The sequence below is a fragment of the Lactuca serriola genome, chromosome 1, assembly GCF_051521515.1.
Source record: "Lactuca serriola cultivar US96UC23 chromosome 1, Lser_US96UC23_V15, whole genome shotgun sequence".
Lineage (NCBI taxonomy): Eukaryota > Viridiplantae > Streptophyta > Magnoliopsida > Asterales > Asteraceae > Lactuca > Lactuca serriola.
The window spans coordinates 54,597,456-54,624,112 of NC_136408.1; the positions used below are offsets into that span (position 1 = coordinate 54,597,456).

The 26,657-nt window shown below is 37.0% G+C and overlaps 1 protein-coding gene across 3 annotated transcripts; it reads left to right on the forward strand.

Annotated features, from left to right (window-relative positions):
- The first annotated feature begins 11,938 nt into the window (after positions 1-11,938).
- On the forward strand, positions 11,939-15,066 carry LOC145088841 (uncharacterized). Of its 3 annotated transcripts, XM_079027270.1 has the most exons (5): positions 11,939-12,161; positions 12,390-12,508; positions 12,997-13,177; positions 13,256-13,326; positions 13,412-15,066. In XM_079027270.1, exons 3-5 carry the CDS (start codon positions 13,072-13,074, stop codon positions 14,951-14,953), a joined length of 1,719 nt encoding a protein of 572 aa, XP_078883396.1. In that variant the 5' UTR covers positions 11,939-12,161; positions 12,390-12,508; positions 12,997-13,071; the 3' UTR covers positions 14,954-15,066. The 3 variants fall into 3 exon arrangements, with proteins under 3 accessions (XP_078883396.1, XP_078883385.1, XP_078883401.1); XM_079027259.1 differs by lacking the exon at positions 12,390-12,508 and having other exon boundaries at positions 11,940-12,161; XM_079027275.1 differs by lacking the exons at positions 11,939-12,161; positions 12,390-12,508 and adding an exon at positions 12,540-12,878.
- The last annotated feature ends 11,591 nt before the right edge of the window (positions 15,067-26,657 follow it).

Below are 26,657 nucleotides of genomic sequence, written 5' to 3' on the forward strand. Positions count from 1 at the left end.
CGAAACCCTAAACGTCTCCTTTGTGTTTTGAGATCATTGTGTCCATTTTGGTGTGTTTTGGTCGGTAATCAAGAAGTAGAAGCTTAGTGCTAGATTGTTGATCAAGGAAGAGCTTGTGGATCCTGATTCTCTACTCCATTTCCAGCTTGTTTGAGGTAAAAACCTATGAACTTGTTCATTAATGGCTTAGATATAATATATATGAGTATCGGTCCCTTTTTGGCCCCATGAATAAGATCTAGTGGTTTGATACCACTTCAGGGGCTTTGAGTTGCCACTCTTGGTGTTTCTGAGGTTCAAAGTCCCTAAAGTTGGCACCTTTAGGGTTTATAATCACCCATGCATGATATTGTGTCTCTTTAGTGAAATTAGAGTGCTATATCTTGAAGTTGGGTCCTTTTGGGGCATGTAAAGTCACAAAGTCAGTGACTTTATGGTTCTAAACACTTATTGGGATTCAGATATGTGGTTTGGACTTTTGGACTTAAGCATTATGTGCTTAAGGAAGATTTTGGCTTAATGGGTGAGTATGTTGGGCGTACAAGTCTGTACGCACAACGTACAAGCCATATAACATGTATGCTTAGCGTACAACTAAGTACGCCCCGCGTACTCGGTCAAATGGTTTTTGCATTTTGGGCTTTGAGTTTGGGCTTGGGTGTTTGATTTCTTATTGGGCCATCTGAGTGCAAGTGTTTTGGACTAGGAAATTTTTTTAGGCTTTAGGGTAAGGCCTATATAGGGGTTTGGGCCCAATTTGGAAAAGTGGGCCATAAATGGGTCGTGGATGATTAATTGGTTATGAGCCTTTTAGATTATGAGTTTGGACCTTAGTCTTGGACCAAACTAGGTGAGGGGTAAAATGGTCTTTTTACCCTAAGTATGGATTGTTGGATATGGGTCGGAACCCAAATGTTAATTGGGTGTTATTTTGTATTGATAGCTCGGGGATTTGTCAGACTAGCAACTAGGGATTTTCTATGAGATTCAGCAGTTGAGGTAAGTCTCCTCAGTGGGTTTAGCGGGTCTAAGGCACCTGTTCCATCCCTTATTGTTTATGTTAGGATGCCAGGAGTCTATGTGACCCTTGCATGTGTTATGTGCTGCTATGTATACCGGGCGGGGCTCGATGCTGAGCGAAGCCCGATGACTGAAACGTATTCTATTGTTTGATGACCATTGTATGTGTTAGCATGATTATGTGATACATATTGTATGTGTATAGTGGGCGGGGCCCGATTTCAGGCGGGGCCTAAGAATAACAGATCTATATACCGGGCGGGGTTCGATGCCGAGCGGGGGACCAGTATATGATTTATTATGTATGGTATGGGGTAGTTTGAGGAACTCACTAAGCTTTGTTCTTTAGGTTTCAGTTTATGTTTCTGGTACATATGGTTCCAAAGGGAAAAGCTCGAGATGATTGCATCGCACACACCACATAGTTCCGTTTTTGTGATTTACTCTGATTGATATGATGTTGATACACTTAGTTTCACTTGGATTATATTGATGATGTTTTTGGAATACTGTTTTATTTAAATTTAAAAAAAATGGGCCATATTTTTGGGACGTTACGGAACCCATTTGGACGATCGGCTAAATGTGGAATAAAAGTATTTTAAATTTAATGATAACAAAATATATGAAGAACAGAACAGATGAGTAGTCCGATGATTATAATAGAAATAAAGGTTACAACTATAACTATGGAGAACATTTCAGTGGGAGAGAACCCAACCAAGAGTTTCTCTCTAACTAAAACAAAAGACTACGTTTTAGGTGCATACTTAAAACAATGACCATCCCTCTCTATTTATATATAGAGATAACTTACAATACACTAAAAGGGAATAAAATAACCTAACTTATCACTCATAATTTGTAGAGCATTTTCATGCTCCAACAATCTCTCCCTAAATGCTCGCAAATGATGAGGGATACAAATTCAATGATAAAAGGCTAAAATACATAAACTAGCAAGTGCGGTAATAAAATGATACATAATGAGAACCAAATGCTGAAATGTCTCTAAAACTTTGAAGTGTCTGTGATATTTGAAACTGGGCGATCAAATCTTTATAGTCAAAGTCTTCTAAGCAACAAAGTCTATCATCTCCGGTGTTGAAGAGTGAGATTCCAATCTACAGATGTGAAAAGTGAACCAAGCTGATCAACTTCAAAAGTGCATCACAATAACTTTTGAACTGAACATCCCATAATTAAGTCGCACTTCGGCTTCAAAAGTCTGAAACATCTCCAGTTCTCGAATCATAATATACCCAAAATTATTCAAAAGAATAACCTGCTAAAAACATGAAAACATCTTATGGTAGAGTTGGAATAATAAACAAGTCTGGATCTAGGAATAGAAGGTGCAGTGATCCGCAGGCAAGGAACGGACTTCAAAATTCAATCAGAACTATCATCATGACGTCGGTTTGACTAAACAATTAGATGATAAGCCAATGTCAATTATCACCTCAAAAATACTAAATAATCTCCTTTTCCCAAATATCTTCAAGATCAATTTCCATGCTCCAACATTTAGATTTGAAGTTTTTTTGTTTTAGTTACAAGTTAGAAACTCCTAGCTATGAATGGAGTTTTGATTTTTAAAAGAAAAAACTTAAAATAGTTATTTATACATATAATTAATTTTGGTTTTTCCATTTTTTAGAGTTGTAACATCTCAAAAATCATAAGTTAAATTTTCGTTTTTAGGTCAACCAAAACCATCAACTATTCATATCAAACCATCAAAAGTATGTCAATGTGAAAACAATTATCAGATTACAATCCCAAAATCATAAAAATGTTGGACATGGGTGGATGTGCTAGGATTAGGCCAACTCTTCCCTTTTTGAACCGGAAGTACTTGAAACATAAACTTAAACCATAAGCACAAAGCTTAGTGAGTTCCCTAAAACACCACATACCATACATGTAAAGAGCCTCGCCCAAAGAGTATTACAAGCCTCATCCTAACTCGCATAACAGGCCCTACCCAATGAGTATAACGAGATTTTACCTTACTAGCATAACAGGCCACGACCAATGACTATAACGGGCCTCACCCTAACTCGTATAACTGGCCCCTCCCAACATACAAAACATGCAAGTATCACACAGACAACTAGCATTCTACAAACATAATCTAGTGTGACAAAATTAGTGCCTTCGATCCATAAGTACAGTGAAAAGACTGACCCCATTCCAACTCAGAGATCTCAAAGAATCCCAAAACCAAATTCTAACCTTCTAACTTCATATTAAGAACAACAACTCATGCATCTATGAACCAAAGACATCAGATACAATTTTTATGCACATGGGACCTCAAAAACATCAATGGATGCTAAACTAAGCTTGTGAAGTAGCTTTTACTCACAAGAATCAACCCATGGGACCAAAATGTGCCAAAACCCTAAGCAAAACTAGATCTAAGAAATGAACCATAAAGGTTGAGACTTTATACCTCCGGAAGGATGATCAAGATAAGTAAATTCTGGATCTACAAGCTCCAAGCCCATCAACACATCTCTAATGAGTTTCTTCTTCTTTAATAAGCACCAAAAACACACCAAATCACTCAAAGGCTCAAGAATCTCACAAATGGGGGATATGGTTTCGAGGGGAATGCTTTAGAGGATGGAGGCTGAAGATAAGGTCAACCTCAAGGGAGATAATGATGTTTTATAGGGTCCAAAACCCGAAAATTAGGGTTTGTCCCTGCCTCGGGTACACCCAACTTACTCTAGGTTCGCCCAACATACTCAGGGGGAACACAAGATCAAGTTTAATGAGCTACACTCAATGTATTTCACAATTATGCCCAATGTAATGACCTTTTATGCAAAAATACTAAATATAAAAGAACTTAAGGAATTTACCTGGGAACCAGACGTTATAATTCTCCCTTACTTGAATCATAATTCATCCTCGAAGTACGCCTCCACAAATAACTATGGATAATGCTCTTTCATCTCCTCCTCAGGCTCCCATGTCCATTCTGACCCTTTCCGATGCTACCATTGGACTTTCGCTAGTCCCATTACCTTGTTCCGCAAGGTTTTCGTCTTCTTGTCTAGAATCGCAATCGGTCTCTCAATGTAATTCATGAAGTCATCCACTTAAATGTCCTCCAACGACACTACTATAGAATCATCGACCAAGCACTTGAGAGACATGAAAAGTGTTGTGGATCTGAGACATGAAAAATGTTGTGGATCTGGTTGAGCTCTTCAGGTAGCTCCAAACGATACACAACCTTGCCCACCCGGGCTATAACTCTGAAAGGACCGATATATCTGGGGCCCAACTCTCCCCGCTTCATGAACCGGATGACACCTTCCCAGGGTGACCCCTTCAAGAGTACCATATCCTTACCCTGGAACTCCAAGTCTAATCAACATCTATCATCATAACTCTTTTGTCGGCTCTATGCGGTCTGCAATCTCCCGCACACCTGTTGGATCAACTTGGTAGTCCGGAGCACCACCTCCGTACTACCTATAACTTGTTGAACGACCTCAACCCATCAAATCGGGGTCTAACACTTCCTCCTGTAGAGCATCTGAAAATGAGGTCGATTAATACTTGGCATGGTAGTTGTTGTAAGAAAACTCAGCCAACAAGAGATACGTATCCCATCTACCGCCAAAATCCAGTACACATGCCCGTAACATATCCTCCAAGGTTTAGATAGTCCGCTCACTCTGACCATCGGTCTACGGATGAAAAGACATACCAAAGAGCAACCGAGTACCCAAGTCCTGATGGAACCTCTTCTAAAACCTGGAAGTGAATCGAACATACTAATCCGAAACCACTGAGTCTGGAATCCCATGTCGTGCCACAACCTCCTGGATATAGACATATGCTAACTTCTCCGCAGAGATACTCTCCTGAATAGGAATGAAATGTGAATTCCTGGTCAATCGGTCCATGATTACCCAAATCAAATATGCCCCTTGCACAGTCCATGGTAGCTTCATGATAAAATCCATCGTAATCTCTTCCCATTTCCAAACGAGAACACCCAATGGATCCATCTTGCCGTAAGGCCACTGATGCTTGGCCTTGACTTTCCTGAAAGTTAAGCACCTCTCCACATACCAGGCCACATCCTGCTTTATGTAGGGCCACCAATAATCAAGCAAGAGGTCTTTATACATCTTCGTCGCTCCTAGATGAATATAAAACATCGACTTATGCGCCTCCTCCATCAAAATCTTTCACGTACCCCCGAAGTATGGAACACAATCTCTCCGATGAAGGGTCAATAATCCCCGACTATCATAATCAAAGGAGGACACCTGACCCATTATACGCTCATTCTTATGGTGCTCTTCTTTAATAGCCTTGACACGAGCCTCTCGAATCTGCTCTAAGAGTGGGGTAATCACAGTAATCCTAAAAAATACATCCCTAATCCGTATACCAGACATCTTGCGGCTAAGAGCATCGGCCACCATGTTGGCCTTCCTAAGATGATAAAATATCTCACAATCATAATCCTTCACCAAATCTATCCACCTATGCTGCCTCATGTTTAGTTTTGGCTGATCCATCACATACCTCAAACTCGTGTGGTCCATGTAAATGATATAATGAACCCCATACAAGTAATGGCACCAAATCTCGAGGGCGAACACCTCCGCCCCCAACTCCAAATCATGAGTGAGATAATTCGCCTCATGAGGCTTCAACTGCCTCGAAGCATAAGCTATCACACGACCCCTCTACATCAAAACTACACCCAATCCCAAAATTGATGCATCACAATACACCACGAAATCATCCACACCCTTTGGCAGGGTCAAGATCGGAGCCACATATAACTTCTGCCTCAAAGAATCAAACATTGCCTGCTGCTCAGGCTCCCAACGGAAAAAAGCAAACTTCTTCGTCAACCTGGTCAACGAAACTGTGATCCTGGGGAAATTCTAGATAAACCTCAAATAATAACGAATTAGACCAAGGAAACTACGAATCTCAGATGGATACCTCGAATCCTCCCACTGCATCACGCTCTCAATCTTGTCCGGGTCGACCAATATACCCTTCTAGTTGACAAGGTGCCCCAGAAATTGCACCTCGCGCAACCAGAACTCGCACTTAGAGAATTTAGTCCTCAGAGTCTCCATAACCACTTGAAGATGATCATCATGCTACTCCTTGGTCTTAGAATAGACCAAGATGTAATCAATAAACATGATGACTGACCGATCCAACATCGGTCTGCAAACTCGATTCATGAGATCCATGAGCGTTGGGGTGCATTAGTAAGCCCAAAGGCATCACCACAAACTCATAATTACCATAACATGTCTTGAAGGTTGTCTTCTGAACATCATCATTTTAAAATACAATACCAACCATAATATTCAAAAAGTCAGAGTATAATTATTCAATTTGTGGAAATCATGAGGGGAGGATGTTGCGCCATCACGCCAGACCCTTCCCTTTCAAATCGGAAGTACCTGAAATCGTGAACATAAATTATAAGCACAAAGCTTAGTGAGTTCCCTAAAGTACCACATACCAAAGATACAAATGTGGGCCCCGCCCTGGGTATATTTCAACCTAATAATATGATACTTGTAACGTTGAGGTCCAAATCTCGATCTTACATACAAAAATCATGGGCCGCCCCCATGGTATTTTCCTTGTAATACCAAGGGCCAAATCCTAGTCTTACATAACAGGCCGTGGGCCACCACATGGTCTTTCATGAAAGTATAAAAAAACAACTAGCATTCTACAATACAGTTCCTAGTGGACCGACATTGGTGCCTTTGATCCACGGGTGTAGCGAGGAGACTCACCTCGTTGACAGATGAGAATCTGAAACAAAACGCAACTCTAGAATTGACTCTACCGGTCACCTTAAAGAAATATAGTGACCAACACTCAAAAGTCAAAAGTCCACCCAACAAGCCACCACGTTGTGGCCTCCTTGGCCACACCGTGGTCGCAAACTGGCAAAATAGATGGTCTGGACCAAGTTACCACGTTATGGCAACCTCAACTACACCGTGGTGATGCGTTAGGACATCTTAACCTATTAAGTCATTTTTCCTTCAGCTACAAGAACTCCAAGGCTCGCATTTGGTCCGTCTCATGGTCTTGATGTGTAAAGTTTCCAACTTTATCCCTAAAAACCCTTCCATAAGCCAAACTCCCCACACAACCACTAATGGCGACTTAATGCATCAAGATTTCCATTAAGCACCAAATCCTTAGTGTTGCACTTCTAAAATTTCTAGAATGGTTTCATGCTCAAAAGTGACCTTAAAAATCGTGGCTTTATGGACTTGCATGTCCAAAACATCCATTTTCCATTTTAGGGCAAAAATAGGGTTTAAAGACTATAATCCCATGCATGACATCAAAACTTGATTATAATCCAGATCCAAGACACTACTTGCTCATTTTAACTTGGGGATTCATAAAGTTGCAAACTTTATGAGATACCATCACTTAAATCCATCAAAACATGGAAAGAGGGGACAAAAACAAGGGATATGGCAACATGGCAAGAAAATGGTTGAGTCTTGGCACTCACCAAGGTCCAAGAGATGAGCTTAGTCGAAGATATGATGCCTTCTACGAAACCACCTCACCAAAAGCTTCCTTGTCCTTCTCAAATCACCAAAATGCACCAAGAATGAGTTCACAACTTCAATGGAGGATATGGTTAGGGTTTCTAAGGTTGGGAGAAAGATGTAGGCTGAAAACCTAGCCTTAATGTTCCTTAAATAGAGTCCAAGACCCGAAAATTAGGGGTTTCCACTAAAAAGCACCGCCACGTCGTAGTGCCTCAATACCACGTCGTGGTAGGTCATTAGAACCCGCGAACAAAGTTGATACGCCACGTCGTAGTGACGCTCCACCATGTCGTGGCCATTTTTTTGTTTATTAATTTTTGTTAACACATCGGATGTTAAAAATCTCCCCCACTTGAATTAGACTTCGTCCTCGAAGTCACCATCTATAAATAACTCAACATAGTGCTCTTGCATTTCTGCCTCACGCTCCCAAGTAACTTCGGAACCTTTTCGATGCTGCCATTGGACCTTGACCAATGATGCCACCTTGTTACGCAAGGCTTTATTCTTCCTATCCAAGATCCCCAATGGTCTTTCCACATAATTCAGACGATCATCAACCTATATTTCATCCGAGGGAACAACCGTGGACTCATCGGACACACTTCCGAAGCTGAGAAACATGGAAGGTGTGGATCTAGCTGAGCTCGTTAGGAAAATCCAGCAGGTACGTAACCCTGCTTACTCGGGTGGAAATCCTAAAGGGACCAATAAACCTGGGGCCCAGCTTGCCTCGCTTCCGAAATCAGATGTCACTTTTCCATGGTGACATCTACATAAGCACCAACTCTCCTATCTGAAACTCGAGTTTCGAACGTTGCCAGTCTGCATAACTCTTCTTTCGACTTTACACGACTTGCAACATGTCGTGCACCTGCCGAATCAACTATGTATTCTTGAGTACTACCTCAGTACTCCCCATGAACCGATGCCCAACCTCGCCCCAGCAAACCGGGGTCTTGCACCTCCTCCTATACAACATCTCAATTGGTGGTTGGTTAATACTAGAATGATAACTGTTATTATATGAGAATTGGGCTAGTGGGAGGTAAATATCCAAACTTCTTCCAAAATCTAAAACACATTCCTAAAGCATATGTTCTAGCGTTTGAGCCGTCTGCTCGCTCTGATCGACGGTCTAGGGGTGATATGATGTACTAAAATGCAACTGAGTACACAAATCCTCATAAAACTTTCCCTAAAACCTGGAAGTAAAACGAACATCCCAATCTAAAACCACCGAAACTGGCACTCCATGTTGAACTACCACCGCACGGATATAGATATCGGCAAGCTTCTCAACAGATATACTATCGACAATCGGTATGAAATGAGCACTCTTGGTCAACCTATCTACAAAGACCCAGATAGAATCAACTCCACGTGCCATCTTTGGTAGTTTTGTGATGAAATCCATGGAATTCTCTTCCCATTTCCACATGGGAATGGGTAACATCTACATCTTGCCATGGGGTCTCTGATGTTTGGCCGTGACTTTACTGCAAGTCAGGCACCACTCGACGAACCATGCTATCTCCCTTTTCATACATGGCCACCATTAACTCAACTTCAGATCCCAATATATCTTTGTGGCTCCAGGATGGATTGATAACTTTGACTTAGGTGCCTCCTCCAGAACAATTTGTCCCACCCTACCAGTAGTCGGAACCCAGACTCTACCGCACAAAAGTCAACAACTCCCGACTATCTCTGATAAGTAAAGGAATCCGACCCCTGATCCGCTCGGCCTTCCAATTCTCATTTTTCAACCCCTCCACCCGAGCCTTCCTGATCAAATCCAACAAAGGATAAGTAATAACCATTCTCAAACAAATATCCCTGATAGGAGAACTCACAGCCTTACGACTCAAAGCATCGACCACCATATTAGCTTTCCCGGGGTGGTACAAGATCTCACAATCATAATCCTTCACCACATCCAACCATCTTCGCTGCCGCATGTTCAAATTTGGCTAATCCATCAAGTACCTCAAACTCTTGTGGTCAGTGTAAATGGTTCAAGCTTTATACCTCCCGAGGCTTGAAAATGGGATGAAATTTCTGGATCTTCAAGCTCCAAGCTCACGAATGCTTCTTTAATGGATTCCTTCTTCACCAAAACACACAAAACTCACTTTAAATGCTCAAGATCTTCACAAAATAGTTAGGATTTTGAAATGATTGCTTTTGGGTAAGTGGAGGCTGAAAATGAAAAGGCCTCAACGGACTTAAGGTGTTTAAATAGGGTCTCAATCCTAAAATTTAGGGTTTTAGGATTAGCATGAGTATGCCATGCATACTTCTTATGTACGCCCAACATACTTAAAGAAGTCCCCGCTGCTCTTTAATGACTTACGCCAACGTAGACATAGTGTACACCCCACGTAAGGACCCGTTTTGCAAGGATTTAAGACTTTTGGGTTTAAAATGAAAAATACTTCGAGAGCGGGTGTTACATAATCTTTCTTGAGTCATGGTACTTCGTAAATACAATTTCAAGAGCTTCTATATTGAACAACCTCTTTTCGTTGAAGCAACCGTAACCTTAACAAAGTTTATGTTTTTATTTCCACTTCAAGAAGTCAAAAGATCTGGAAATTTAATAATATAATCAGAAATATGCATTTATTTTTTAAAAACTATTGTCTAATAGCAACAATAGAATAAATTTATACCTTTTGTTGCCTCTAGAAGTCTATTTATTCAAAATAAACATAAGTTTAATATAAAATTATATGTCTCTTGATCCACATCACATAATTAAAAGACAAAAGTTTAGAAAGAAACTCTATAAGACTAGAAATTTCATTTGAAGCTACCATAAAAAAACATAATCAAACCTAACGCAACATAATAGAAATCGATTTTCATTATTTCTACTGTAATCGTCTTCCAACAACCAACAAAGTAGTCTAACTTCGGAAGCAAACAAACAAAAACATTGAAAACAAATAAGAAATTGGAATGAGAAATAAAACATAATATGAGAGATCAAAATTCAGAAATCCAACTCACCCAATCCCAATTTAAAATTGAAAACCTTAAGCTTCTTCAGATTTTCGTCGTCGGTGCTTTAAAATTAGAACAAAAAAAAGCTTAGAAATTAGAAGGAGAAGTAGAGAAATTCGTTGTAGTAGGTTTCAGAAGTTGGAATGAGAAAAGAAAACATAATAAGAGAGATGAAAATTCAGAAATCGAACCAACCCAAACCTAATTTTGAAATTGAAGACCTCATAATTCTTCAGATTTTCGGCGACTATATGTTTCAGAAATCATAATACTAGGAATGTGATTGTGAGAAGTAAAGAATCAAAATAGAGAAATCATAAATTAAAATGAGAAATAAAGAAATTCAATTCAGTAACCACTAGGTTTAAGAGAAAAGTAGAGAAATTATAATGAGAATGATCAGTCCGCCAGTCGATTACAGGCTCCGCAATCTAGACAATGTGCTTTTCTAGACGTCGATTGGCTTCTCGAGATGCTTCGCGTCCACGCTCGAGATAATGCTCTGTTGCCTCCAAACACTTATGAATTGTGAATCACTATCACACCATTTATTGGACTAAACTTTGGGCCAAAGTGTATATACAATATTAATTATTGGATCAATTTTATGCTCTTTTTTTATTGTCATGGGCTATGGTGCAACTCGCGCATGTCTTAGACCAACCCTTGACAATACAAAATGAGTATTCTACATAATTAGTTTAAGAACAAATATTTGATTTTTTTAAACAAATGATAACAATCATACCATCTTCAATTCTATGGTCCTAGGATTCGATCCTAATTTTACCAAAAACAATCCAAATAAAATTGAGATCGATTTACCTAGGTAATCATAGAATCATCGGGATCGTGATTTTAACGACCTTTAAAGCTATACAAAAAATTATTCAAATAATAATAAACTTTATAAAAGATTACTGGCTAAGATGCTTTTATATCAATTATTATTTGTTAAAACAGTTAATTACTATTTTTATAATAAAGGTGAAACATGATAATCTGAAAAGTTTCTCATGACGGGTCCACACAATCGTCACTACCCTTTGAAATCCTCCACTTCGACCAACAAGATTCCAAATCAGTAAAGGTTTCTTTTTCCTTCACGTAAAAGAGTTCAAATATAAAAGAGGCGTTTATAGAAAATATATAACCTTTCTCTTGATTTACATATATAACATTTTTTTCCTTATAAATCAAATAAAAAAAAATAATAATAATAAAAAAAAATAAAAATTGTAGAATAAATTCCTTATTACAAAATCCAACCAATTTGTTGACTGACCCATTTAATGTCTTTGAAAAAAATTATTAAAGAATGTGACCACTTAAAAACCCAATAGTATACTCTTCAATAATGTTCTAAAAATTCTCTCAAAATCTCTGCAAATTCAGTTCTGGTTGTTTTTGTTTCTATTTGTCATAGTTTATATATAGATTCGTTGCTCTATCCGGAATGGAAGCTTCGGGCATAAAAGAGAGTGAACAGACTCATAACCTCACTTGCAGATCTTGATTTCTTCATGTTCAATTGTTCATGTAAGTTTTCGCTGATTTGGGCTCGTTTATTTTGATAAATTCTTGAATATATCGTCTGGGTTATAATTTTTATGCGCGTTTTGATCTGAGCTTGTAACTTGATAGTGGACAGTTCACTGTTTTTGTCAAAAGTCAATGATGCAGACTTCTGCTATGAATTCCGTGTTCTGTAAACTGTAATCAATTCTACCAATTTGAATATCTAGGGTTTAATCTGTACCAATGCAGTTCAATTATTCATCGGATACTCCACATGTGGATTTGGTATTCGATTGTTTTGGAGTACGAAATTATGTGAAGCTTCTTTATGTGGTCGATCAGATATCTACTAGCAGTTGAAATCTATGGTAATTCTAATAAAGAATGATGATGTTACATAAGGGACAAGGGAATTCATGTTTTTAATGCTTTAATTGACAAATTCAAGCTTAGTAAATGTTTGACTTATCTGTTCTTCGAAGCAATTTCAGTCCACTTTCCGATTTCAAAATTTAGTACTTTTTTAAATTCTTACCAAAATCAGTCGGTTGTAACTTACCATAAAAAGGAATCAATCATGCAATATCTGTCTTTTCTTCTTTATATCTAAATACCCATCAAGAATGTTGAATTTTAAAGCTAAAAACTAATTTGATTTTGACTCTAAAAAGTCAAAATTCGATTTGAGGGAGGAGTATCAGTAAGAATCACATATATACATTGCAAGCAACCCCAAAGGTGTGATTACTTACTTACTTACTGGTTGGTGGATCAGTAGATAGATTGTTTAGTTATTTATAAAATTTCAATACTTTGATGCCCTTTTAAGCATTTGATCATACGATGATATTTGCAGAAATTTTGAAGGCCTTATGATTTCAATCAAAGCATTAAATTTCTTGAACTGAGGTTCTGATGCAATCATGCAAATATGAAAGTTGACAAATTGAAACAAGATTCCGGCGGTGGTTTTCTCGATTTATTCGATTGGAATATGAAATCACGCAAGAAATTCTACAAAACTCCTGATTTATCTGGTAATATTAATCTCAATACTCGAAAGATATTAGCATTTTTCATACTTTTTTTTTTAACTTCAGTTTAATTTTTTATAGGACGATCGAAGCAGAAAAGGAGTAGCGATGTAAACATAAACATACCCATACCGATTACGCAATTTCATCCGGTATGAATCGCTATACATTTATGTTTAGATTTTGAAAGAATTTATTTGTTTCGAAGCTGAAAAATTACTTGTTTGAACATAAAAGTCGAAGGAATCGAACAATCGAAGCAGAAAAGGTTGTTCGTCTTCACTAATCGATGAAGATGATTATGGAAAATCCCCCGGAGTAGTCGCTAGGCTTATGGGATTGGATTCGCTTCCAAATCCAACTTCAAATTTCAACGACACACAATCAAACCGATTTTTTGATTCCCGATATGTTAGAAAAAGAATCGAACTTGAACAGAAAGATTTCCACCAACAAATTGATCGAAAACATAAAGTGATCGAGAAGTTTCAAACCGAAAGTTTACCACGAAAATCCGATAAATCGGTTCATGTAACTCGACAAAAACTCTTATCTCCGATTAAAAGCTCTCGATTCGGGTCATCTGATGACCCGATTCGTATAATGCAAGTCGGTTCAAAAACACCATCGAGAAAACCATCGGAGTCGAATGCTGCTAGGAGTTTAAAAGGGCAATCAATGAATAAGAGTTGGGATGGTTGTTTAGAAAGAAAACCATTCATGGAAGATGGAAAGAAGTCGGTTTCTTTAGCTCTTCAGGCAAAGATTAACGTTAAAACACGAGAAGGTTCGAGTATATTAAGGAAATCTTCTACAAACAGTGTGCTCAAACAAAACAACCAGAAACAAAATTGCTTGAATGGAAGAGGAAAACCCATTGCAAAATCTCCGGTGACTTTGACCAACTCACATTGCCGGAAACCAGTCTCCGGGAAGAGCTCAAGTAAGATTCCGGCGAAGTCGATGAACAAAACTGTCAATCAAAGGAAACGCGATAAAAATGAAGGAGATGGATACGTGGTTAGATCTAATGGATCGGATGTTGTTTCTTTTACTTTCACTTCCCCAATTTCACGCACTCCGATAAGATCTATAGAGAAAAAGAACGCCTTATTGGCTGATAATCATGGCACCTTTTTGGACCAAAAACTAAGGGAAATAAACATAACTACAATCTTCCAAGATAAAAGAAACCAAGGTAGAATATATAAAGATGATTCGTGTCCAGGGTTTTCTTCAAATGTCCCGTTGTTCAAAGATCAAGAACTTGTTGGGGTTTTCTCACAGAAATTGACAACAATGGAGGTGGAAACCGAGTCAGAACCAAGTTACGTGGATAATATACTTTTCAATATCAAGTCCATGTTTGAGGATTTCAGTGTAGGAAGGACTCAAAAGATTGTAAACCCACGTCTATTTGATATACTGGAAGCCAAAAGACCGATTCTTGGGAAGAAAAACGAGGCTAAGTTAAGGCGGAAACTTGTGTTTGACTGTGTGAGTGAGTGTGTTGACTTGAAATGTAGAGTGTGGCTAAGAGGTTTATTGGTGGTTAGAAGAAAAAAACGGTTAGCAAAAGAAGTGTGTAACAAGATCTCGGGGTGGGAACGAATGAAAGATTGTATGGTGGATGAGCTTGTAGACAAGGATATGAGCAGTGATCAGCACCAAAAATGGCTTGATTTTGATGTTGAAGCGTTTGAAGTTGGAGTGGAAATCGAGAGGCGATTACTTGATTCTTTAATCAATGAAGTTGTTGCTGATATTTTGGTACTATAGTTACGATTAAAATGCATAGAATTTTGTGGATTTGGTTGTATGTTTATGGTTTTTTCTTGCAAATATCGTTTCTTTATACAGCTTTTTGGAATAATTTGGGTTCTTTTTTTGCATATTCTGTTGATTTTTTTTGCATATTATTGTACCACAATGAGCAAATTGTTGTGGAAGGTCTTGATTGTGCATTATGAACTCCAGAAAATGTTTGTATAAGACTGTATTTTTTATGCACTTTGTATATTGTCATATATTGAATAGGATAGACCCACTAGCTGTATGTCTCAGCCATGGGCATTGCATGTTTCTGTTTATAATTAGATCAAATCAATTACGAGAAATCTCACAATATGTGGTTTCGGAGCTAAGGCCATTGGGTCTCCACCGTCTCAACATCTTTACCACCTTAGCACCATCTTCCTACCACAACCTCAACCTTGAGGGTGTGGCCATCAAGGGAATAAAGAGGGAAGGCAGAAGAAAGAGATATAAGAAAACATAGTCGGGCGTGAGGAGAATCATCGGAGACCAAGCCACCGTAGCTTCATGCGTATTGAGGGTGCCGTCACGGAGTGGTCGATGGTCCACCTTAGCATCACGCATGAGGTGTGAACCCCCCCCCCCCTCCCCCCCCCCCCCCACACACACACACACACACATATATATATATATATATATATATATATATATATATATATATATATATATATATATATATAAGGGATTGTTCAAATGATTGAAACCATATATTATCAGAGTTAAGTTTACAAAATACGGAAATAAATATATTCAAAACGTGTGTACAGTCCTGTCGATCTTTTCTCACGAACGTTTGCAAAAGAAGTCAATCAACAACCGTAAACATAAAGTTTACTGAGTTCCCTGGTATACCATATATTCCACCATACATACAACACATCCACATACAATCCTCGACTCTAGCGTTGAGCAAACAAAACTCCTATCCACATACATATATCATACGTAATGGGCCCAACCTAAGTGTTTGCAAGGAGTACGCACCAAGGTGCCATAATGGGCTCTTTTTAGGTCTTGGGTCTTTTGGGATTTGGGCCATGAGTTGTTGGGTCTGATGCGGGAAAGGTAAAATAATCTTTTACCCATTGATATGATAGCGTATGAATTGGACCTTGGACTATGGGAAATTACCTCAGTTATTGATTAGGGATAATTTGGATGTGTTCGGTGTGAGGAGCCCGGTAGCAACAACACATGTGGTTCGGTTATCTCTAGACTGAGGTGAGTTTGCTCACTATACTGTAGGATACTAGGGTAGTATGTGCCTGTTGTCTTTGTGATTCTTATTGTATGCATGTATGCCTGTTTGCTATATGTATGTGGGGGTGAAATAGACCCAGTACAACCTTGAGCTGTCATTTGAGTTGAAATAGACTCGAGGGTGAAATAGACACGGGGGTGAAACAGACCCGTTTCATCCTTGAGCTAACATTTATGTATGGTATTCGGTATTTTGGGGAACTCACTAAGCTTTGTGTTTACGCTTTATGTTTAAAATGTTTTCAAGTACCTATGGTTTCAAAAGGAAGGACCGAATGGATCGCACTGCATTCCCTGAAGATTTATTCTGCATTGACTATTTATGATTTTACTCTGATGGTTTGAGAATGCTTTTATTATAATCTTCTGTTGGGATAATGAATGAATGGTTTTGACTTATTTGAAATGAAATTTTTACTCAAAATTTTTGGGATGTTACACTCCATCACCAACACCATCAATTTTCATTTTAAGAATGATTTCTAAGTAGAGATGGAGATGAGAGAAGGAATTTGGGCAGAGATGGAGGTGGTTAAAGGTGTTTGTTCATGAATGGTGGTGGTGGACAATGGTGACAATATTTAGACGGTGGTGGCTATTAGTGGATTTAGTAGACTATGATGGCAATAGGTGCATGTTCATGAGTGTGTATGTTTTGAAAAATCAATGCATAAATCTGGAGCGTGTATATGTGTTCATGAGTGTGCGTAAATGAAGGTTTTTTCAATGTGTTCTTGAGTGTTCATGAAGAACAAACCTAAATGGGCCTTCAGCCTGTCTGGACCGTTCTCCGGGCCTTCGGCCTGATTGATACGCCCCGATGGGTCTGCAGTCTATCCGGACCGCCCAAGGTCTGTTGGCCTAGAGCACAAAGCAGAACCACCTCAACCCATCCCTAAACATACAACCAACACACACACACACATATATATATATATATATATATATATATATATATCAAACACTAGCTATCATGCACAAACAGTCAAACCGATCTAACAGATCACTAATCATAGCATCATCCTGATGGGTTTTGGTCATAAGACATCCTATGTGCTCATACAAACTCTAAAGCTTGGATCTAGGTTTCTCTATTGTACATACTTTGAATCCAAGACTTTGAACCCTAATTCTAGCATATGGAAATCAGAATTCACATGTAATTAGGTTTAAGAACATACCTTGATTGTTATATAGCAATAACAATCCAATTCCTCCTTGAATTGACCTTGGAAAGCTGAGAGTCACAAGTGTCACTCCTCTAATGGCTTACAAACACCATAAGCAAGTGGAGAAGGTATAAAGAGAGAGGAGGAAGGTTAGAATTCGTCCTTAGGAACTCTTGGGAAGGGTTAGACGAATTCCTAAGCCCTAGGGGGTTTATATAGGTGTAAAGATTAAGGTTTTAGTCCTTATCCTTATCTAGTTGCTTGTCCACCAAGCAACCATAAGATAAGTCCTAGAAACCCTTATCATAGTCGAATTCTAAGGGATTTACACCTCAAATTCGTTCACCATATATATAAGATAATCCTTACCTTATTTTGTAACTATCACATAATTACAATTCAGCCCCTCTAGTTTAATTAATTACACTTGATCACAAAATTAATTCTTAATTAATTATTGGCCAATATTAATTAAACAAATATGATTTCTCCTTTAATATATTATTCTTATAACATATTAATAAATCATAATAACCTCTCTTTCTTTATTTATTTCTCCAATCAAGTTGCTTTGGTGAAGGCAACCCAAAAGGACTATGCACCATCGGGTTAAGTACATACCAAAATAGTTATGGACTTAGACACTAATCCAACAGTCTCCCACTTGGATAAGTCTAATAACTATTCTGCGTATGACTTCGGATCCCGATCTGCAATCGTAGCTTTCCAAAGCCGCTGTCAACTCTGATCATATCAAATACGCGTGTCCTTAGATAAGGGATCATATATTCCTCAATTCTAGATATCATATGATACATGATTTCAAATCATTCTCTTTGTACTACTTCTCGATTCTCGATTTATGACGACTGACTAACTGAACAAATCAAATTAGCCCTAGCCCGGCCGAGCATTTATGTTTGTCATCACTAAACCATCGAGGGGCCCAAAGATATCGCTTTTATCCTACTTTGAATAAAAGGAATGGATAAACTTTGATACAATGCTCGCTTGCACTCATGCACCGAATCACACACAACAATATGTTTTATAACACCAAGTTACTAGTGCGTTTACATATTATCAATGTGCAACCGATTCGCAAGATACAACTCACACATCTTGGTTTCAAGAATATAAGATGTTATCGTCTCACCAATCACTCGTGATACAATTCATGGAGTGATCCAAGTGAGTGTGGGTTTAATCCAATGCTCGAATCATATTCATAAGCACTCATGAACGTTGCAGCAAACATTTGCTTATGTCTAATGCTCTTTAGACAATCCACACACCAATTCACGACAGTCTTCATTCATATCTACTTCCAACGTATGAACAACTGTGGCCCGTTCGAATAATTCGATTATTCTTAATAAACTCAATTATTCTGGAAGTCAAAACATGCAAATGTGAAACACAAGAATAATACTAATCCCATATGGCCTCAAACCCTTGAGCATAAATAAAACGCCTTTTATTTATCACCATATCCATTACTCATTATTTGTCGTTTCGGGTAATCAACTTCTTACTTGAATTCCAACACTTGTCCCATGCTCCTAGCATGCACACAATGTTTACCTATGGTTCTTACTTTGTGAAATAGATCACATTGAACACATTTCCAATCATTCTCATTTCATAACTCCAAATCCATTTTTCATAAGTTTAAGAATATCAAATTCTTGCCACTTATAGAATATGCTAGATTCTAACATTTTACGCAACTTACCCTTTCGTAATGCCAATGCACCAAAGTCACAAAGACTATTGCCACTGATATTACAAAGTCTTCTATTGGAAATTATTACAAGACAATTCCTTAGATATGATGTCTCTCACTCAAAGTACATTCCTTTGAACATCCTTTTGCATAGAAGTTTCTAATCTAGTCATAGATTTTTTTAATATTCAATTCCCAATATGGATACACTTCCATATGTTCCATATGACAACTCATTCTTAATAGAATCTTATCTATTCGTAATGATGTCGATATGGTCCATCCAATATGGAAACATTTCCATATTTTCCAATACTATACTTCCAACTACTCACAAGCGACCAATCCTCGTCGAACTTGGATTGTCCTTTGATAGTTGTTTAATTGTTTTAGTCTAATCCGATTCTAGTCCTTTTTCCTCTAAATGTGCTCAACATTTGGAAAATTTTAGAATGGTCAAACATTAAAGCATTTGCAATCGATCATATACCCGAAGCGTATGGGACACGACGCATAATGTTTTATTTGCTATGTTCTCAAAATTCGAATTATGAAGAGGGATGCCGTAATCATAATCGAAATTTTAAGAACACACTTTGTACCTTTGACTAAATCTTATTAACATTCCACAACCTAAGCCTTTAGATTTGAAATGAAGCATAATATTCTCTCCCTTAATTATAGAAAAACAATTCTTCAACTATTGCGACTTTACAAAGTATGACTCTTGTTTTCTATAATTAATATTGCTAACCTTGCAATACTTTCCTTAATAATCATACAATCATAACTTTTATGCTCCCACTATCTTGATGATTATTATAAAACATAACACTTATGCTCCCACTAGCTTCGACATGTATTCATAAACATCTTAACTTTCAGAAAAACAATGCTTATTGAATTTCTTAAGTTCACGTTTCTAATACTTAGTGTTTTGATAATCATTTATCAAGGCTTTTTGAACTTATACACCTTTGCCTTCGATAGTTCATATGTGTGTCTAAACAATTAAGACTAATTGCCAAACCTCACAATTCAAATTATGGAAAGGGATGCCGTAACCATAATCGAATTTGAGAATGCAATTTTAACAATCACTATCTTCTTAAAATCTTTCTTAGTGAAAGCATTTCCTCACAATAATTTTCATGAAGGAGAAATCTTATGACACGTAGATTTAGACGGTGTATGTGTTCCTATCCATGTGAATTTGTTAAAACCAAAGTTTACGACAAATTCAAACTCATATGGACCGAACTTTCTTAATCTTGATTTCTTGCCTTATGGTAGCACAGCTGCCCACCATGTCTTCCAAGTAGTTAAGCAGCTCACCCTTTCCTATCAATGTACCTTTCATTGATTAAGGTGCTTTGCCTTTTATGCGTTCAAAATGAGAACTCATAGAACTCACATGCATAATTAACTCGATTGGATTGGCACAGAATCAAAATAATGTCAACACGATAGGTTGTAAACCTCAACTCGTGTGCTAGTGATGATCGATAAGGTTTATTTGATTTGTTCTTGAAACCTTTCAAGACCATTAAGACTCCCACTGACTCCTTGACATATAAGATTCTCTTGTCAATAACCATTTCTTGACAAACAAATATTCAAGAGTTAGTGTAGTTTTTATCAAAACTCTTCATAAATTGGTCCTAGTTGGTCTTTGTCTTATATAAGACATCACAACTTACCACATTTAATGAATGTTTTAATACTTTTCACTCATTGTCACAATCTTAACTCTAAGACTTGTTTTGGAACGAAGTATGATTGACTTCTTGATTTGACCATTTTTTCAATCTTTGATTCCTCTTCTTGGACATACAATTGTACCAAGACTCACTTAGAGGATCAATTGAGATATGGTTCTTAATTATTAAGACCTATCATAAAGCATAAAAGGTACTCTCCCTTCTTCTTAGAATGGAGAAACTTTTATCTCTCTGCCTACTTGATTCTTGTTATTCGTTCTACTATTGATTTAAACCTTTTCAATCAATTCAGAATTACACTTAATCTTAAAAGTATAATCATATTTACTAAACCTTTAGTAAATCATGACGAATATCTCGTTACTTTTATGGTAGACTTTGATCACACAACTTTGTGTACTCGATCTCCTAGTCCTTCACTTGACACTTTGTCAATGAATTAGTCTAATTTCCAAATACGAAATTTCTCATTCATCGTGCATCCACGTTGCATGATTCCAAGTTTCTATCCAATTGAAACTTGGGCGATGAGAAACTCTCCCTATTTGGTAAATTCTCGACTTTCCATAAATAACATAATAAGAACCAAATCCATTATTGCTAATAATAGAACCATTTTAACATCAATTTTTCACACGCCATTGTAAGGATAAATAAATAAAATTTAAAATCAAAATTTATTTTATTGCGGAAAAATTTGTCCTTACAATGCAACTCATTTGAAAAACTTATGCTAATACATCTTTCTTAGCAATCTAATTCTAACTCTAAGTAGTAGCTCAAGAATCAAATCTTCGAGAAATGCGATCGAAATCCATTCCATCACGGTTAGATTCTGCTCACTTCTTCCCTTAAGCTTCCTTTCTTTTCTTCGATCCTACAAAACATCAATTGTAATATTATCACATTATGTATTTAGAATCTAGAATGAAGCTTAATGGATTTTACCTAAATTAGAGCCATACGTTTCGACTCTCCCATCTCTTAGATCTCTTAGGTAAATGGGGCAGCTTTGTCTCCAATGCCCTTTCTCTTGGCAATAAAAGCAAATTGACTCTTTGGGAACATGACATGGAACTACTTCAGACATTGTCTTTCTCTTGTGATCAAACTTTTCGATCATAGCACGTCTTTCGTTGCCATTGTCTATATCCATAGAGGTCTCGAAGGCAGATTCACCAATCAACTTTGCTTTCCTATTGCGCCAAATCATTGCTGATTCAGCAGCAATAAGCATATAGGTGAGATCTATAAGGGTCACGTCGTAGTTCATCATATAGTACTCTCTTACGAACTTACTATATGAGTTGGGAAGTGACTGAAGAAGCCAATCAACAGCCATTTCCTCACATACAACGGATCCCAACATTCTTAACCTATCAATGTGTGACTTCATCCCTAGGACGTGTGCACACACGAACTTTCCTTCTTTATGTTTACTTGCCAAAAGGGCATGAGTGATCTTGAACTTTTCAAGCCTTTGAACTTGTGAGTTAGGGAGAATAATTGGAGGAGGTGGAGGAAGTGAAGCATGATTTCTTGTTCCTCGATCGAATCGTGGAATATCATCTTCATGTGGAATGCATGTTCCACGGGATTTGAGAAGACCATAGTTGTCAAACTTTGACATCTACAAAACGGGAGAAAAACGAATTCAAGTTAGTTGATAGATTGAGTCCTTAGTAAATCACCCAAATGAGATACTAAGGCTAGGACCCAACACAATATTCTACAACTCGGGAGAGGGATGTCGTAACCCTAATTGCAGAATATTTGAAGGTAAGTGAATGACGATTCACTAATTTCCACCACGAAAAACGAAAAAGAAATTTAAGTTTTAAATCTATGAAAACTCCTAGATCCTTTGAGATTCATTGAACTTTCAATGGCATGTTTAAATCTCGATATGCCCCTCTTGTTTGTGACTGGGATGCCGAGGATCACAAAGCGGGTGTGAATAACCATGCAAACTTACATGGTGCCCTCACATGTTACAGTCACCTATTCGATGTGCCGGTAAACCACTCACGCTCCACCGAACTATGACAAACATTGAGTCACCCTTTGCTACCTTTGCTTAGACCCATTTAGTGTGTCGGTAAACCACACACGCTCCACTAACGTCTTCGCAAGGGCACAAAGTGTAATTTCATGGAATTGCATCAATTCACTTTTGCCTAAGTAACTAAGATTGGGAATTTTATGAAAACATTTAGTTACTTTAATAATTCATTATACTTATAATGGAAGGTTTCGTCCTATCCTACCCGTTCGGCTAACGACCCTCCATTAGTCAAGAGTGCGGTGGGTAAGAGTGGATACCCATTCAATCGCCATTTTATAGGCAATTTCCTTAAACACCCCTTATAGACCAGCTTCGTGAATGAGGCCTACTAACGGTAAGACTGACTTTTACTCATACATATATATAATGTTAGACCTTTAATGTTATATATAGTATAGGGTGTATTTTATACTTTTAAAATACTAGGTGGTCTAATTTAACAATTATACTTTTAATTCAATTAAATTGTAAACCTAAACTTTTATGGATTTATTAAACCTCTTTTAATTATACACCTTAATTAATTAATAAAACCATAAGGGTGTGATTTGAACTTTTTCAAAATTATACTAGAGTTTTAGAATTTAACATTCCTAATTAAATTTTTAATCAACTTTTAAATTCCAAAACTTGAGGGCAAGTTTTGAAACATTTCAAACTATTAGGGTTTAGAATTTAAATATGCATCAAAATTAAACTATTTAATCAAAATTTAAATTCCAAAACTTGAGGGCAAGTTTTGAAACCTTTTTCAAAACATTAGGGTTTCAACTATTTAAATTTCAAAACAACAAAACTTTTGGGGTTCAAATTTAAACTATAAAACCTAAAGGGCCAAATATGAAACTTTTCACAACAACAAGGATCAAATAACAAATAATTCAAATTAACATTTAATCACATAATTATCCATATTTGATGATTTCTTGCAAAATAATTTATCAATTTACTTAAAATAATTAATCAATAATCTTATAAGGAAACAATTATCTTATTAATTGATAAATATCTTCAATTAGATTAAAATATAGTCAAATATATCATATAATCGGATTAATATTAATCAAACTAGATTAGGTAATTATCCCAATGCAAAAACAACAAGAAATTCCGAGATAAACACTGTCTGACGCACCGACTCGCCGAGTCACCCTCTGGACTGATCCCATAATTTGTATTTAATTATTTTAAGACTATCCATTATAAATTTTTGTCTCATGATGCCAACTGCCAAGCTCTTTAGTAAGCAAAATTGGGGTTTGGTATGTTTAATGGGCCTTACTAGGGGTGGTCAAAAATATCCGCATCCGAACATCCGATCCGAAAAATGCGAAAATCCGATCCGAAAATACCCGAAAAATCGGATACCCAAAATTCGGATATCCGGTTTTTTGGATTCGGATACGGATATTAAAATGTGAAAATTTCGGATATTTCGGATATCCGAAATCCGAAATATATAAAATAAAAAATTATTAAAAATAGTTTTAATGCATTGGGTTTTTTCATTTGAAATTCAAAAAAACAAATTATTAACATTTTTACTTGGTACGTAAAGTGACAATGGTATAAATGTTACCTTTTTTATGTTGATTTTAGTAATTTGAGTTTGATTTCTCAAGATCTTTAGGTATCATGAGGTAACTTGCATTTAACCGGACCAAATGAAGTCTTATTATACCTAACAAATGCACGGAAACGTTCTTGTTCTTGGAGGGTTTATTTTCTTTATTTAAAACTAATGAAATTCGGATATTCGGATATCAATAATCAACTATCCGAATTTTCGGATATCCGGTTTTGAACACCCCTAGGCCTTACATACATTAATAGTTAAATACTCATACATAAATAAAATTTATAAAAAAATATACCAATCTTTTTCGTTATCACAATTGGATTTTGGTTTTATATTGAATGAGCTTTACATACGTTAATAGGCATATATAAAATTCAAAAAAAAAAATACACGTTTTTCTTATTGAATGATAAGAAAAATAGTCGCTATTTTTAGAAAAAATCCAAATATAATTATTGTTTACTCATCAAGGCCAACCGGTATACCATCGACGAACCTGGTCGTGATCTGCGTGGCCACGGAAAACGGTCGTGCACACCAGCCCGACCATTTGTAGTCATCCGTTTTCGTGGTGGTTTGTAGTGGGGAGGACAAAGGGCAACGCCTAATCGAATTCCTTTTCTCTCTCAGATCAAACATATATTTTTTCTCATTTTATTTTAACTGAATCATGGAATATAAAGTGTTAATAATAATCTCAAATACATTAACTCCTATCTAGCTATTTTTTTCTTTTATCCAGCATATTTCTAGTAAATGACAAAAAAAAGAAGCAAAATATCTAAAGTAGCCTAGCCAATTGCGAGTTTCTTTGATTACAAATATGCCGAAAAAAGTTGGCCCGGTCCATAAAAGGTCCGGGTAAAGCCCGACCCAATTGTATCCTCTAAAAATTATCCGTCCTTAACATCAAAAATGCCCAACAGAAGCCCGTATGAAGATTGAAGAGCGATCCAACCTAGAGCAGAAAGCCTATTTTTGCCCTGAACCTCTCGCTTATTGTTTAGCTTATGTACGATCTATATATACAAGACCATGCAAGTTGTATCATACATGACACATAATTACAGGTTGTACGAAGGCCATATGGGTCGTTGTACCATCACTACTGTCAACTTTCAACGACTTTCAAGTTTTAATGTTTTATTCAATATCATGTATATGTTCGTATCGGGTTCATACAAGTCGTACCAAAACATGGAACAGGCTGTACACCAAAATAATTAGGCTGAGCCTCGATTTTTTTGGTCCGGTTTCACAGTTTTTGCGTGCGCCTTTTTCTCTTCAGTTTTGATAGTTTTTGGTTTTTTGTTTTGGTTTCGAGAATTGCGGTTAACGAATGTGTGATTAACACCAAAATAAGTTACTAAAAATGATGCATTAAAATTTAATAAAAAAAGAAGATAAAAAGTTAAGTAACTGTGATTAACACAAAAATGATATGGTTAAAATTTTTGGCTTCCTTTTTTTTTTGAGACAGATCTCGGACCAGCCTCGGTTCGGTCTCGAAATGGTCGAGCCATTCTTCAGACCGATCTCAGAACTTTTCGTTTTGATTATCGAGCTGGTTTTTTCCGTCCTGTTTTTTTGGGAGTTGTATTTTTTTTTTTTTTTTTTTTCAGTCAACTATTGTTTTAGACTCTTGGTCCCGTTCTTTTTTTGGACCGGTTCGAGACCGGGTTCTTTGTTTAGGTCTATGTTATATGCATTTTTCAAAGGTTAAACCATTTTGCGTATAGGTTCTACATACATGAATTTCCTTGGTGTGTAGTTCCGCGTAAGGATTGTATGGTTGTCTAGACGGCCTATGCTATGACCGTATGCTAACCCATTTCTAGACAATTATGATTTTCCTAATTCATCTCTTGAGTCCCTCCCAATCAATTTATACTTCAAAATAGCTATTCTAACCCATTAAGAAGCTAATACATTGAATTATAAGACAAAATTATATTTTTGGTCCTTATGTCTAAATTAAATTCATTTTTTTTTAATTTAACGCTGACGATCCCTACTTAATGCTTTTGTCACACATTTGATTCCTCCGTTAAATTCCCTAATGTTAGTCCAGTTAAATAGAGTCATGTGATTAATATATGATAGGAAAATTTAACTTTTTCATTTATCCTTTCTTCTATTGCCCCCACA